Source organism: Ictidomys tridecemlineatus, chromosome 4, assembly GCF_052094955.1.
Source record: "Ictidomys tridecemlineatus isolate mIctTri1 chromosome 4, mIctTri1.hap1, whole genome shotgun sequence".
Classification (NCBI taxonomy): domain Eukaryota; kingdom Metazoa; phylum Chordata; class Mammalia; order Rodentia; family Sciuridae; genus Ictidomys; species Ictidomys tridecemlineatus.
In genome coordinates, this window is record NC_135480.1 from 58,792,763 (window position 1) to 58,807,769 (window position 15,007).

At 35.4% G+C, this 15,007-nt stretch overlaps 2 protein-coding genes across 2 annotated transcripts; both read left to right on the forward strand.

Moving 5' to 3' along the window:
* LOC101964172 (olfactory receptor 52A1) lies at positions 1-939 on the forward strand. Its single transcript, XM_005342091.2, has one exon. It carries the CDS (start codon positions 1-3, stop codon positions 937-939), a length of 939 nt encoding a protein of 312 aa, XP_005342148.2.
* Positions 940-12,792: 11,853 nt separating this feature from the next.
* LOC101970235 (olfactory receptor 52A5) lies at positions 12,793-13,743 on the forward strand. Its single transcript, XM_005342110.2, has one exon. The coding sequence runs from the start codon at positions 12,793-12,795 to the stop codon at positions 13,741-13,743; it is 951 nt and encodes a 316-aa protein (XP_005342167.1).
* The last annotated feature ends 1,264 nt before the right edge of the window (positions 13,744-15,007 follow it).

The following is a 15,007-nucleotide window of genomic DNA, read 5'->3' on the forward strand; positions in this document are numbered from 1 at the left end:
ATGTTCCTCTCCAACGTGACAGTCTTCATGCCCTCTGTCTTGACACTAATTGGGATCCCAGGCCTAGAGTCTGTGCAGAGCTGGATTGGGATCCCATTCTGTGCCATGTATATCCTGGCCATGACTGGAAATTCTTTGCTTCTGTTTATCATCAAATCAGAGCCCAGCCTCCATGAGCCCATGTACATTTTTATAGGCATGCTAGGAGTCACAGACATTGTACTTGCCAGCAGCATTATGCCCAAGATGCTTGGAATCTTCTGGTTTCATGCGCAAGATATCTATTTTGACTCCCGCTTGCTTCAAATGTGGCTCATCCATACATTTGAGTGTATCGAGTCAGGCATCCTGCTAGCCATGGCCCTGGACTGGTATGTGGCCATCTGTTATCCACTGAGATATGCCACCATCTTTACTCACAAGCTGGTTGCTCAACTTGGAGCTGTTGTAGTACTCAGGGCTGCCATTCTTGTAGCCCCATGCCTAGTATTGATAAAGTATCGATTTCAATTTTATCACACGACAGTCATCTCCCACACCTACTGTGAGCATATGGCCATTGTGAAACTAGCTGCAGGAAACATCAAGATCAACAAAATCTATGGTTTGTTTGTGGCCTTTACTGTTTCAGGGTTTGATCTCACATTCATCACTTTTTCCTACAGCCAGATATTTGTCACAGTTTTTCATTTGCCCCAGAAGGAGGCTAGGTTGAAGGCCTTCAATACCTGCATAGCTCACATCTGTGTCTTTCTCCAGCTGTACTTCCTGGCCTTCTTCTCTTTCTTCACACATAGGTTTGGTTCTCACATCCCCCCTTATATCCATATTCTCTTTTCTAGCATGTACCTGCTGGTTCCTCCATTTCTAAACCCACTGGTCTATGGTGTAAAGACCAAGCAGATCCGTGTTAGTGTGGTAAAAATGTGCTGTCCATAAAATCTACCTTGATTGACACCTGGATCCTTTCCTTTTTGTTCACTAGTAATAATCTCTCAAAACAAAACAACAAAAATGCCTGTTATTGAGATACCTGAGTTTTTCCCAGTTAGGTGGTATTTAAACAGATTGCTGTTCTATAAGTCACCCTGGGTTGTGAATCCTACTTAAGGAATGAGAGTGAGACAAGCAAAAAGAACAAAATAGTTGATATTTGAAATATTTTAAAAATTTTGTCCCTGGTTGAGTTCTTCTCCTAAAAGTTATTCTCTGGAATGATTGAAATGAATTATGTATCTGTCACCAAACTTAAATGCACACAAGGCTTATTGTTCTGGAGTGTGCAGGCACTCATTAATATCAAGTTATTCATTCACTTCTATTTAGTCTCCAAGTAATTTGTAAAAATTGAGGAAGTATATTTTAATTGTTTACTTTTTAAAAAAAATTATAGATCTCATGAGATAAAGTATAAAATTCAAATATTTTCCCAGGGTCATATGGATGTTACAGGCACAAAGACCATGGGAATGATGTGTTGCATTTTACACCTCTCTCTTTCTATTTCTCTCCATAGATATATATGTATGTGTGTATATATTTGTGTTGTGTGTGTGTGTGTGTGTGTGTGTGTGTGTGTGTGTATGTATACACACACATTTGGAGGTGTACTGGGAATTTAACCCAGGGAAGCTTTACCATAGAGCCTTTTTCATGTTTTATTTTTTGACAGATCTTCTTAATTTGCTTGCTTACTAACTCTCTGGGGCTGGCCTCAAACTTGTGATCCTCCTGCCTCATCCTCCCGAATTCTGGGATTACAGGCGTGCACCACTGCACCTGGATATACATCAATATTTTCTCTGCTATTGACTTAATTAATTTCTCTAATTTTATTGCTAAAATTTTCCGAGTTTATAATTGGGTATTTATGGGAGAAAGAAGGAAAAGAAGGTAGGAAGGGATGGAATGACGGAAAGATAGGAAGGGGAGAAGAGAAAGTTGTGGTTTTTAGTTAAGTATTGTGATTCTTAGGAAATGATAAATGAATGGCCAAGAAAATGAAGGAATACAAAATCAGGTAGCTAACTGAAGAGATTTCAAATACAGACTGTAGTTTAAGTTAACTGCACAGATTTTTCAGACATTTCAAATTTTTCTTTGCAAGATACAATGTGGGGAGACTTGGAAAATATGATTAATAAAAAATAACCATTAATGTTGTGAAAAGTTGTTGGTTTTTTTTCAGATATAATGTGTCAGTGGAAGTTTTATCTCTGTAACACTCATACATGTATGTATCTACTGCATATGTGACAGCATGCCATTTCAGCAGATGTAAAATATTATGCTTTTATATGAGTCAGGGATATTATTAATGAAGATATAAAGTGTTTTTTTTGTAAGACTAATGCTCTGAAAACTTAGAAATAGTTTATTATTCCTGAAAACTCAAGTCATGGATGGTTTTTGAAAAAACTATGGAAAATATCATATGTGTGCTGATGTCCATAAATTGATCCGCGAGTTTGAAATGATTGTATGTGTAAGAAATATTGTACTGTATGTCATAGAGCTCGTGGACACTGTGGCTGATTTTATGCATTTGACTATTTTATTGGACATATGTTGCTATTGAGGATTATATTCCAAAATACAAAAACTATCTTTGGGAAATCTGTGAGAATAAAACTTGAAATTTATTGGAACTTGTTGGATTGGATTATCAACAGGGGCAGTTTTTTTTAGATAGTATAATTTCTTAAAAATATAACTAATATAGCATTAGGATTGATGTTGTCATGAGTATTCAGAGAATTTTTAAGTAAAAGTTCAAGTAAAAAGTAGCTGAGGATTTGTAGACATAGAGTCAAATTTGAGAATATTATTCAATATCTATAAAACAAGAAAGAAAAAATTTTATTCATGAAATTAAAAAATAATTATGGAGCATTTCCTCTAATATAGATCTATTAAATAGAAGAATGCAAATCACTTTTTATTAAGTGCATTCGCTAGCTTAAGTGCAGCTAGAAGTTATACTATATCAGTGATTCAAATATTCATCTGGAAAACCCATTTTAGCTAATGGGTGATGTATAAAAATAGGAAGTAGAGCAGATTTGGATGGTCCACAATACTTCTAAGCAAACTTTAAAAAAAAATTGTAGTTGTAAATGGACAGTATACCTTTATGTTCTTTATTTTTATGTGGTGCTGAGTATCGAACACAGTGCTTCACACGTGATAGGCAGTGCTTTGCCACATAACTATAGCCCCAGCCCCAGTTCTAAGCATATTTGGAGAAGTTTTGAAATTGAACTGGCTCTAACAATCATCCTTAAAAATGTGGAAATATAAGAGTTATATAAAAAGTACAAGTGAAACTACAAAACATTTGTTTGTCAAAAAAAAATCTAGTCTAGATTCTGATTATTGAAATGTTTCAGAATGACTTACAATTGCCAGGACTAGTTTCAAACTGACTTAAAAATTTAAAAAAGAGAGAAAAATGGGTTACTGCAAGGACAAGAGGGTAACCACAACTTTATGTCAACTCATGAAATGAATCAAGACAATTATAAAATAAATTATTAGACATAAACTGAGAGAGAAGAATGTATTTTATAAACAATAATTTTCAATAGGAATCTTAAAATTGAAGCCCAAGTCTATTTCATCAGTTTCAAAACTGACTTAAAAAAGTGTTTGCATGGATATTCAATAATGCTGATGACTATCAACATTTTTAACCTTCAACAGTCTAATAGCTGAAATATGATTCTCCTGTAATTGGCATTTAACAAAGAACAAGCTATTCATATTGTGGGGTTTTCTTTCTTTTCTTTTTATGCCCCTTTCATTCAATACTGTCTTCTTTCCCTTCACTCATTTTAAAATCTGTGTCCTTTTTTTCTTCTTTATTTATAAATCTGATGAATAAAACTCTATTTATTATTTTCAAGAGTCATTCTTCAAGACTGCACAACAGGCCTTCCATCAGGCTAATGGTGTTTTCTAGTAAGGATTCACATGGTGGTTTTCTAACTAATAGGGGCAGAATTGATTCTTTTCCCTTGTATTGTTGGCTTTCAGGTGAGGGAGCAATAAAGCTTTGACCCTCCTATGTTTCTGCTGCCTTTCATCTAAATTGACAGTTTTGAAAGAATATCTTGTAAGTTTTGTGTATCCCCACCTTTCTTTACTTATATAATGTTCTAAGACATACAAAACTAATCCAATGTAGAAATTTTTTAAATTATTGCTTTCTTCTGCAGAGGAGGGAAGGGACATTTTGAGGGAATTCTTTTTAAGAAAAATCTCTTTCTCCTGAAGGAATAATGAAAAGAATATGTCAGAATATAAGCTTAAGATCTGCATATTTTTATGACATTACACAGTTACAAAAGGTAGTATAACTAAAAAAAATCAATAAAAATGTATAATTCTAAAAAAAAGCTAAACATTTGTTATGTTTGCTTTTCATCAGGATATTGACTGGAAATATGCAAATTATTTGGTGATTATTATAGGCTTAAAAAAATGATAAATATTGAGGATAATTAAAAATAATTTCCATACTATTGAAGAATTGTTTTTATAAAAAACTTTGGGACCAAAACTAACTTTAGGGATTTGAATTTTTTCATTAGAGTTGTATGGATTCATTATTTTTAATAGATATGAAAACATAAATCTAGTTCTATAGCTGCATATATGTGTTTATTTCTGCATGTGTTTCCTACTTCTGTCCACTGATAGGAACCAAAAGTAGTGAGCAAACAATGGTGATGAACAACGTTCCTTTCACAACCTTGGGTTGTCAGTAAGTTTGTTTGCTAAGAGATGAGGACTCATTATTTTAATTGATGTGTAAACATAAATCTAGTTCTATAGTTGCATGTATGTGTTTATTTCTGTGTGTGTAGTTTAACTCTCTCCAATGATAGAAACCAAAAGTAGTGACAAACAGTGGCATGAGCAATATTCCTTTCACATCTTGGGTTGTCAGTAAGTTTGTTTGCTAAAAGTGATGAGAACTCCTTCGAAAAAGAACTGCTTCTGTGGCTTGGGCTAGAAAAATAAAAAGTTATTTGAAAATAAAGCAGTTGGCCAGAAAGGGATGCCCAAAGTGTGATGGGGACCTGTTTAAATATTAGGGGACAGACAGATAAGGATGGTAGGAACATGAGGTCAAGAGATTAATTTTATAAAATGGGCCCACTGTGCTGACCCCCACATGCTTTTTTGCTTTTTTTTTTTTTTTTTTGCCAAAAAGCAATTTATCTATGGCCCTGCCTGGACTGAATGGACAGCATATGTCACATTTCTCAGAAAACTACCTGTTTTCTGCAAGGAAATTCAGGCAAGAAATAATGTTGGCAAGAGGAACCCAAGTTACTTTGAAGTGAGAGACTTTTTTGACCCTCTTCACATACCAGATTCTGGAAGATAAGGAACTCCTTCTACTTTTTAAAACCTGCAAAAAATGCTTAAGAATCAAATTAGACCTGATCTGCCTGGGCCAAGTGACATAGAGTTGCCATGGCAGTCGGGGTCAGTCAACAGTCAAGAGGTGGACCTGGGCAGGACTCTCCCTGGGATCCCCCAAAAAACTGGAGTGCCAGAGAGGCACATTGTCTCTCTCCTCTCTGAGAAAATCCACGTTTCTCCCTTGAGAGTGTCCCTTTTCCATTTTCTTTCAATAAACACATTCTTGTTACTCTGAGCAATGTGTCTAAAATCTTTCTGACTTCATCGCAAGAATTAGGATTTTTTTTTATGTTGACATTTCAGATATTTCTTATTTGTAAGTCTTTTAAAGATATTTTTCAGGCTCCTTTTTTCCTTCTTAATAAAAAGCAACCAACAGCAATACTCTGTACAAGTACAAGAAACATTAGAAATACACATCATTTTAAAATAGTTACAAGAAAATTTCAGTTTAGAGTCCGAATCAAGATGTCCTGTTCATATGTGCCCCCAAGGGGGAAAAAATAAATCAACAACAAAAAAACCTATAGTATGTTAAACACACAACTGCTATACTACTGTGTAGTAGTCTGAAAACTCAGAAATTTGGACTGTTGAGGCAAATCAACATCAGTCACCAAGATTTTGTTTACCTTAAAAAGTGCAATCAAGCATCACAAAAAATAAAATAAAATAAAAACAAGCCTTTTTCATCCCAAATGAAATACAAATAAAAATCAACCACATAGTTGACCCCCACTCCACACCCACACCATCACCTCTGAAACCTCTGACTTTACAAAACATAGATCCAGTGGAATCAATTGTGCTGAAGGCTGGATGGAGGTCATTTTTCACAGGTGCCAGTTGTCACTAGATTCAACTTTGGAGGCATAAAGTTTTGCTCTTGGGAGAAGATATCAATGGCCCAAATCCCCTGAACCAGCTGATCACAATCGTCAACCCTTTCATGCACAGTAAATCCCAGGTTAGTTGCTTTCTAATGTGCACCTGTCAAATACTGAGCAGAAAGCTCAAACCATCTCCATGGTTCCAAGGAACTCTCCAAATTTTAGTTCATTGTTCCTGGGAGGGCTTGGGGAAGAAGCTCAGAAGCACTTTCCTCTTGCCTTGGATCCACCCCTAGCCTGTCCTTTCTATTTACACCTTAGTCTTTCCTTTCCAATGACTATGCTGTAAATACCATGGCCACCCCCAGTGGCCCTGTCCCCAGTCTTCTCCAGGATGCAGAGCAGCAGCATGACATTCATGTTTCCAGCTCATTTGGAACACCAGATCTCTTTAAGAATCAATGTTTGAAGAGGAGACTTTCAAGCCTCCTCTGTTTCCCAGAAGCCCTCAACTCTGTAAAAAAAAGCATTCATTATCTTCTGTGAGAAGGCTCCTCTAAATTAAATTTAGTAAATTTGGAGCTACAAAAATGAATAATAATGGTAATTGATTATAGCCCATCATATAAAGTCATATTCTAAATGTCACTCAGATGAATAAAGCAATACATAATCAAATGACTGAAGAGCAAATCTTTTCTTATAATCTAGTGACAACAAATAAAAATATAAAGTACGATGAATTGAGAATTTCATTGATAGAATAAAAAGGTTTTAGGAGGAGTAGCTATTTCAATAGTTTCAAAGTATCTCCCCACAGATTTTCATGAATTACAAAGGGAAGAATAATGGCATTACAATAAAGTAATAGATGACACTCATTATCCAAGTGATTGAAACCAAGTTCATTAAATTTAGAATATGTAAATATTACATGATTAATGATGCAGAGTGAACAGAGAAATGATATATTATTCTGTGGTATTCAAGTAAAAATAAATCTCATATAACCTAAGCCATATTCATGAGGAAACATTAAAGAATGGACAGGCTATGTAATAAATGATACGGTTATTCAAAAATTTCACCGTCAAGAAAGAAAAATAGTTAAGTATTGTGGAGCATTTTGTAATTCCAGCAACTCATGAGGCTGATACAGGAGGATTATTATTTTAGTCCAGCATGGGCAACTTAGTGAGATCCTGTCTCAAAAAATAAAAATACACTGAGCATGTAGCACAGTGGTAAAGTTCTCCTAGTTTCACACCCCAGTACCAAAATAAATAAATAAATAAATACAGATGAATATTCAAAAGGTATAGTCAAATGTCTTTAAATACAAAAGAGAAGGTCTGTTGAATCAGACCAGATGCAATGACACAAGACGAAAGCTGTGTCTGTCATATGTCATCATTGTGTCTCTCAAAGATTTGCGTGCAATCCAGTCTTGGTAGCCCATTTCCTGTACTATGGAGAAAATGGGAATTTTCCTTCCTCTTTTTCCTCAAGCTAAAGGTTTAAATTCCTTTTATTTTTTTCTTAATTGACACATAAAATGTGTGTAAATTTATGGTGTACAGTGTGGTATTTTAATCTATGCATACAATGTGTAATGGCTACACTGAGATTTCTAGCATGTGTATTACCTCAACTGTTTTGTAGTAATATTACTTACAATCTAGTCTTAGCACTTTTCAAGTATATAATATATTGTTATTGACTGTACTCACAATGATGTACCACAGACCTCTTGGAAATTTTGTGTCTACCTGAAATTTTCTTTGGACCTATATCCAAAAGATTCTGCTGGGTGGGGGCCACCCATCCAGCCTCTCTGGTAACTGTCATTTTCCTCTTTGATTCTATGAGTTCAACTCCCAAAGTTTTTTCTAAGCTATATATTCTTCTTTCAGCTAAGTAAATAGAGGCTTCAAGATTATGTCTGAGATTATAGATATAATAATTGACAATAACATTATTGAAGATACATTTTTTTAGGTCAAAATTATGGACATAGCAAAAAACAACTTGGTAAGGAATGGTTGAATACAGGAAACATTTATGTTACCCATGTTCAAGTAAAAAAAAATTAGGTTCTGAAAGAATTTTGGGGGCCCTGTGGTGTACTTTCTAAAGCCAGACCCTTTCATGGGCCTAATAAGAAAAATCACTCTTTGTCACACTGGAATTTAAAAGATTCCTTTTGTTTCTCAGTCAGCAAGAGTCTGCCCAGATTAATCTGAATGTCAGAAATTGTTTCTTTTCCTTTACAGCTCGTTATTTTTGTAAATAAGTGCCTTGTTTTATTTTGTGTCATCATTGAAAGCTGACTTTCCTTATAAAATTTTAAAAGGACAGTCATTTTGGTTCCAAGTTTCAAAGAGATATCTGAGTTTGAGAGGAAAACAAAACAGACACAGAACCCCTATGAGACAAGGAATTTTCTAAGTTCATAACCATGTTATTCTTTCATTTTCCCATCACAAAGGATTAGAAAAACCCAATCCCACAGGGGCACATTATGGTGTAAAACACTGATTCTTCACTGCCCGAAACATCCAAAAGATTCTGCTCTGTGGGTTCTATTTATGCTTCAGTAGATAGTCCCTGGTAAATCTGGGGGCTGGATATTCTGTAAGGTGAGTGGGGAACTGACAGATTTGTTTCTAAAAGAATACAAACCCCATATGACTTCATATGAGGGCAGGAGGATAAAAAAGCAACACTGTCTTGTTTTGGAGAGTTTCAACTCTAGAACGATTTTGTCTCATAGTAATTCATGCTTTCCGGAATATTTTTCAAATAGTTAATAAAAAATAGGGGGGCAAATTATAAAGTCTGACAAGTTGTAGGACCTCTCCAGAACTAAATTAATATATGAATGTAAAGCTTGTCTGCCAAAAAGGTCCAGAGACTATTCGTGCTTAGACTGGAGGAGATTCAAAGGAAATTTCTCTGTATCTTCAAATATCTGAATTTTTCCTGGGAAGGACAGAGTAGATTTCTGTGGGTTAATATCTGGCATTATAGAAGAGAACAGTACATTTCATAATTCTTTCTAAATGGTTGAAATCATTCCCCCTTTCACAGTCATCCTCTAATGCATTTCTGTCCGTTAGTCTTATCTTACCAATGGTGACATTGAGGAACTTACTTTCAAAACTGGCTCAGGAAGAAAATGAAAGCTATTTGCTGGAAGATTCAGAATTTGAACTGTCTAGATTGGCTTCAGATTTTGTACAATTCACTGCTATGTTCCATGGAAAATGTCTATTATGGGAATATATATTTAGGACTTTTATTGTTAATTAGAAGGGAAGCAGTTTGGAGCTGATTCCTTGAGGTTCTGTAATGTGAGACTACCTCAGAAAAAATAAAGGGATTTTCTGTCACTGAACATCTTGAGTCAGAGATCAAATGGCAAACATCACACATGAGATAAAAGGAAGAGTTCCTTGATATCACAGCCCTTTTAGGAAGCTTGGACTTAGGTCATTAGATTTCTTTAAACTTCTGTGTGTTGCTAATTACCATGAGTCAGAACAGGAATTGTAGGTAACAATAATGGTTCAAGGTATAATCATACAGAGAAGATCTAAATTTCTGTATTGTTTGTGTCAGAGTTTTCAATGGTTAAAGAAATCTTTCCTTGGGGCTGGGGATGTGGCTCAAGCGGTAGCACACTCGCCTGGCATGCTTGTGGCCCAGGTTCGATCCTCAGCACCACATACAAACAAAGATGTTGTGTCTGCCGAAAACTGAAAAATAAATATTGAAATATTCTCTCTCTCTCTCTCTCTCTCTCTCTCTCTCTCTCTCTCTCTCAAAAAAAAAAAAAAAAAAAAAGAAATCTTTTCTCCTTCTTTTAAGGATGTACATATTTATGGACATAAAGTACTTCCCCCAGTTGCCTTTTGCCATCCAGTCCAGTAATTCTCAGCCTAAGAGTAATTCTCAATCTCTTCTTTCTAAATTTCTCCTGCATCATATCAGTGAGTACCATAGATTTTTTCTGCCTTGCTATTCTTTCACTGTTTTTACATAATTTCATGAAGGCGTAGCTTTCTACTAAGTTATTCCTATCCAGTATTTTCAAGCTCTTCAGTTTATTCATTAAGCTGCTAACACATTGGACTTTTAATGGGCAAAAATTCGTCCTACCACCTGCAAGATTTATTTAGCTTAAACTGGTCACCTCACTTGGTCATCTTCCCTATTCATTAGCCACAATTCTTATCATGCCTGCTTATCAGACAATGTTCTGCTTATGCTAATGCTAGCATATATCACGTCTGCAATTTTGAACCATCTATTTTCTTTCCTTGGAATTCTCTTCTTTAATTTTCCTAGTTAATATCTACTGAAAAATTACTCCTCTGGATAGCCAGTTTTATTTTGCTCAATTTAAGTTATATAAGTTCGTCAATCCTTATTCAACAAAAGGTTCCTCCCCTTCCCTTGTGTAAGACTCTTGAACAAAGGTTAGCACCCCTCTTTAACAAATCCTTCCCCAAATGTCCAGGGGACATTTGGCAATGCCTGAGGTAGTTTTGATTGTTCATTCTGATATCTAATGGGTAGGAGAAAGGGATGCTGCTAAATATTAAAATTACAAAGACTATCCCCACAACAACTGAACATGATTTGGTCTAAAATGTAGTTAGGCTGACATTGAGAAAACCTGTCCTTGAAGATTATCAGTTAGATGCTGCGAGACTCAGAAAAGGAACGTTATCAAGAAGCAAGTTAATTATTTTCTCAACATAATCCATGGTCCTTTAGACTGAAAATATATTTTTTCTGTTTTATTTACTTGCTATTTTGTTTACTTGCTTCATTCTTTTTTTTAATATTTATTTTTTAGTTTTCGGCAAACACAACATCTTGCTTCATTCTTATACTTTTTCTCTCATTCCTTTGATTGCTTTATATACACTTTGTCAGAGTCAGCTTCTATCTTAATTCCAGTTATTCTCCAGGTCAATTATCCATCATATGGCAATATTAAATTTCCCAAACTAACATGATAAAAATCGAAAGTATAATTTTTTAGATAAATCACAGATTTTTTTTTTTTTTTGGTTACTACATGATGATATTCTATGGGATGTGTGGTCATATATCAGATAGGCAGATAGAAACTTTAATCATAGTGTGATAACTTTAAAGAAAAGGAAGCAGCAAATGCTCCTCCAGTTGACTTCATGTGGATTATAGTGGCCCTTTCAGTTTATCAGGGGAATGGAAAAAGCAACAACATAGCACCTTTGCAAAATGATGGAGAAGGAATGTTTTCAGGCCACCCTCACTATCTCTATCAATTTTATGTTTCACTTAAATGGTTTCAGAAAATGACTGTTGCAATTCCTAAAAGAAGGAGGATAAACATGGATTGCAATTAAACATCAGGCAGGAAAATGTCCTTAAACTTAAGAAGATGTAGGACAAAGCCCCTCTATGCTGAAGCAAATCCATTGGTAACCAAGATGGAGGGTCTGGATGTCTGCAGTGTCATAGGTGGGGGTGACCAGTGAAGGGCAGAGACAGAACAGGATGGAGAGAGTCCTATGGAAAACACTGTGGAGAAGACAATTTCACCTTTTTGGAAATTGTAGTTTGGTTAGATAGAAGATCTACAAGGTTGAAAAGAAAACAAAATACTCTTCTATAAGTCATTCCATGTTATTTTGAATGGTTAAAGAGAAATAGCTGTTCATTCTTAGAAAACTAAGATTATTGCTGAGAGAGAGCAAGAGAAGCAGAGAACATGGGTTGGCACTGATGTTAAACACAAGTGATGTGCGCATAGCAGGTCATGGAAGGTGAGAACAAGTTCTGAAAGTGTTGGGTTTATTTTCTCAGAGGACAAACAGAACAAAGTACAAAATGAATGATTGAGTTTGGGAATAGTGGAACTTTGAGAAATGAGTTTGAATGTATTCTGAGGGAATTTATGACAGAAGAGATTATAAATAGACTGACCTGAGAAATCCAGCTAAAGAGCTGCAAAACTGGAGAATGTTCCTGGAAAATTTGTCTTCTAAATTTGAGAAAACTGTGTACTATTTTGTCACCTCTGAATTCTTTATCGGGTGCAGGTAGAGCTTAGTTCTTGAAGTATCTTTATAATTAAATAATTTCTTTGCATGTTCCAATTCACAAGTCACAATAAAACCATACATGATTAGTAGCAAACACAGATAAAGGGAATCCTCTTGGTTCAATAGTCATGGAGCAGAAATTTAGTAAATTTAATTTAACTAGAAGAATCTGGTAAATTTAATTTTTCTCATTCAATATGAACATGGTATGCAGAAACATAAATCCTGATGTTTGATTTCTAAATGACTTTGGAAAAGAAGATAGAAAAATAATTAGAGATGAGTTGTTGGAATGAAAGGGTTAATCCTAATCTAACAGCAGTATATTTTTCTAACATACATTATTTCCTCCTCATTTTCCATTCATCCAGTCTTGACATGGATTAGAAGATGAAACAGTAGCACATGGCTCTTCTGACCAAGTCACCATGTTCACATTCAATGGCTCCTTCTTCATGCCTTCTGTTTTTACACTAGTTGGGATTCCTGGCCTGGAGCCAGTGCAGTGCTGGATTGGGATTCCATTCTGCGCCATGTACGTCATCGCTGTGATTGGGAATTCCCTCATTTTGGTTATCATCAAAAAAGAAAACAGCCTCCACACACCCATGTACATATTTTTGGCCATGTTGGCAGCCACAGACATGGCACTTAGCACCTGTATTCTTCCCAAAATGTTATGCATCTTCTGGTTTCATTGGCCAGAGATTTCTTTTGATGCCTGCCTTCTGCAAATGGGTCTTATTCACACATTCCAGGCAACTGAATCAGGCGTCCTGCTAGCAATGGCCCTGGATCGCTATGTGGCCATCTGTAACCCCTTGAGACATGCTACTGTCTTCTCCCAGAAACTCTTGACTCATCTTGGAGTTGGGGTAACAATGAGGGCTACTTTTCTTATATTACCATCCCTGCTGCTTATCAAATGCCGTCTTAAATTCTACCACACTACAGTTATTTCCCACTCTTATTGTGAGCACATGGCCGTCGTGAAACTGGCTGCTGAAGACATCAGAGTCAACAAGATATATGGTCTATTTGTTGCCTTTGTCATCCTAGGATTTGGCATAATCTTTATCACCATGTCCTATGTTCGAATCTTTGTCAGTGTCTTCCAGTTGCCCCAGAAGGAGGCCAGAGTCAAGGCCTTCAATACCTGCATAGCTCACATCTGTGTCTTCCTACCGTTTTACCTCCTGGCCTTCTTCTCTTTCTTTACACACAGGTTTGGTTCTCACATACCACCCTATGTTCATATCCTCTTGTCAAATCTTTACCTGTTAGTCCCACCTTTCCTCAACCCTATTGTCTATGGAGTTAAGACCAAAGAAATCCGTAGGCATGCCTGGAAAATGTTTGTCTCCTTCCAAAAGTCTTGATTGTTAACTACTCCCTACAGAGAAGTTTTAGTTTGGTTATCAGTAACAACTTCACTGAAGTAAAAATTCATGTCTTCTTCAATAAGTTAAAAAAAAGGTTTATATCTCAGATGCTCATAATTTAAGCAGGTATTCAATTGATTGGCTAATTCATAAAGAACAAAATCTCTGTTATGTTGAGATTTCAATTTATTGAAATCATTCTTCTGTTTTTATCCTGTCCATTTAAATTCAAAGCTTCCTCTTTGGCACCATCTATACCTATACAGAAAATAAGATTTCAGAAAACAGCATTTGATTCTAAATAAGTTTGAAGGATATATGAACATTCTCAACTGGTAACCAAAAACACGATTATAATTCTGACCGTCTTCCATTTCCTAGTATTTTTTTTTACATTTCAAAAATTTGTTTTTTTTAGTTATACATTAACAGTAGAATATATTTATATATTTTGACATATTTGTAGACACATGGATTATATGTTTTCTAATTAGGATACCAGTCTTGTGGTTGGAAATGAGGTGAAGATTCATTGTGGTGTATTCATCCATGTACATAAGAAATTTATGTCAGATTCATTCCACTGTCTTTCCTATTTTTGAATCTATGTTTTAACCAATTTGGAATCAATTATATTTATGGCATCATAATTCACGGTAGCCAAGTTATGTAACCAGTCCAGGTACCCATCAACAGATGAATGGATAAAGAGAATGTGGCATACATACACAAATGGGTTTTATTCAGCTGTAACAAAAAAATGGACTTATGACATTTGCTGGCAAATGGTTGGAACAGGGGAACATCATGCAAAGTGAAATAATCCAGATTCTGTAAGTCAAGGGCTGAATGTTTTAACTTATATGTGAAGGTTACATTAAAGGAGAGGAGTGGAGATCAATGGAAGAGATCAGTGGAGTAGAAGAAGAAGGCTGAGGGAAAGGCAGGAGGGAAAAGAAAAAAAATGTATGGTGGAATGAAACAGAAAATTATACTATGTACACATATGAATGTATCACAGTAAACCTTACATTTATGTATATCTATAAATCAGCAATTAAAAATGTAAATAAAGGAACACTAGTGGAGTAGAAGAAGGGGAGTGGGGAGGGAGAAAGAGAGGAATAGAGGAAGTACTGAGGACTAAAGTAGAGCAAATTATATTCCATGCATGTATGATTATGTCAAATGAGGTATAATAGTATGCACAACTATAATACACTAATAGAAATATTTTGAAAATTAAAAAGAATCATGTTGA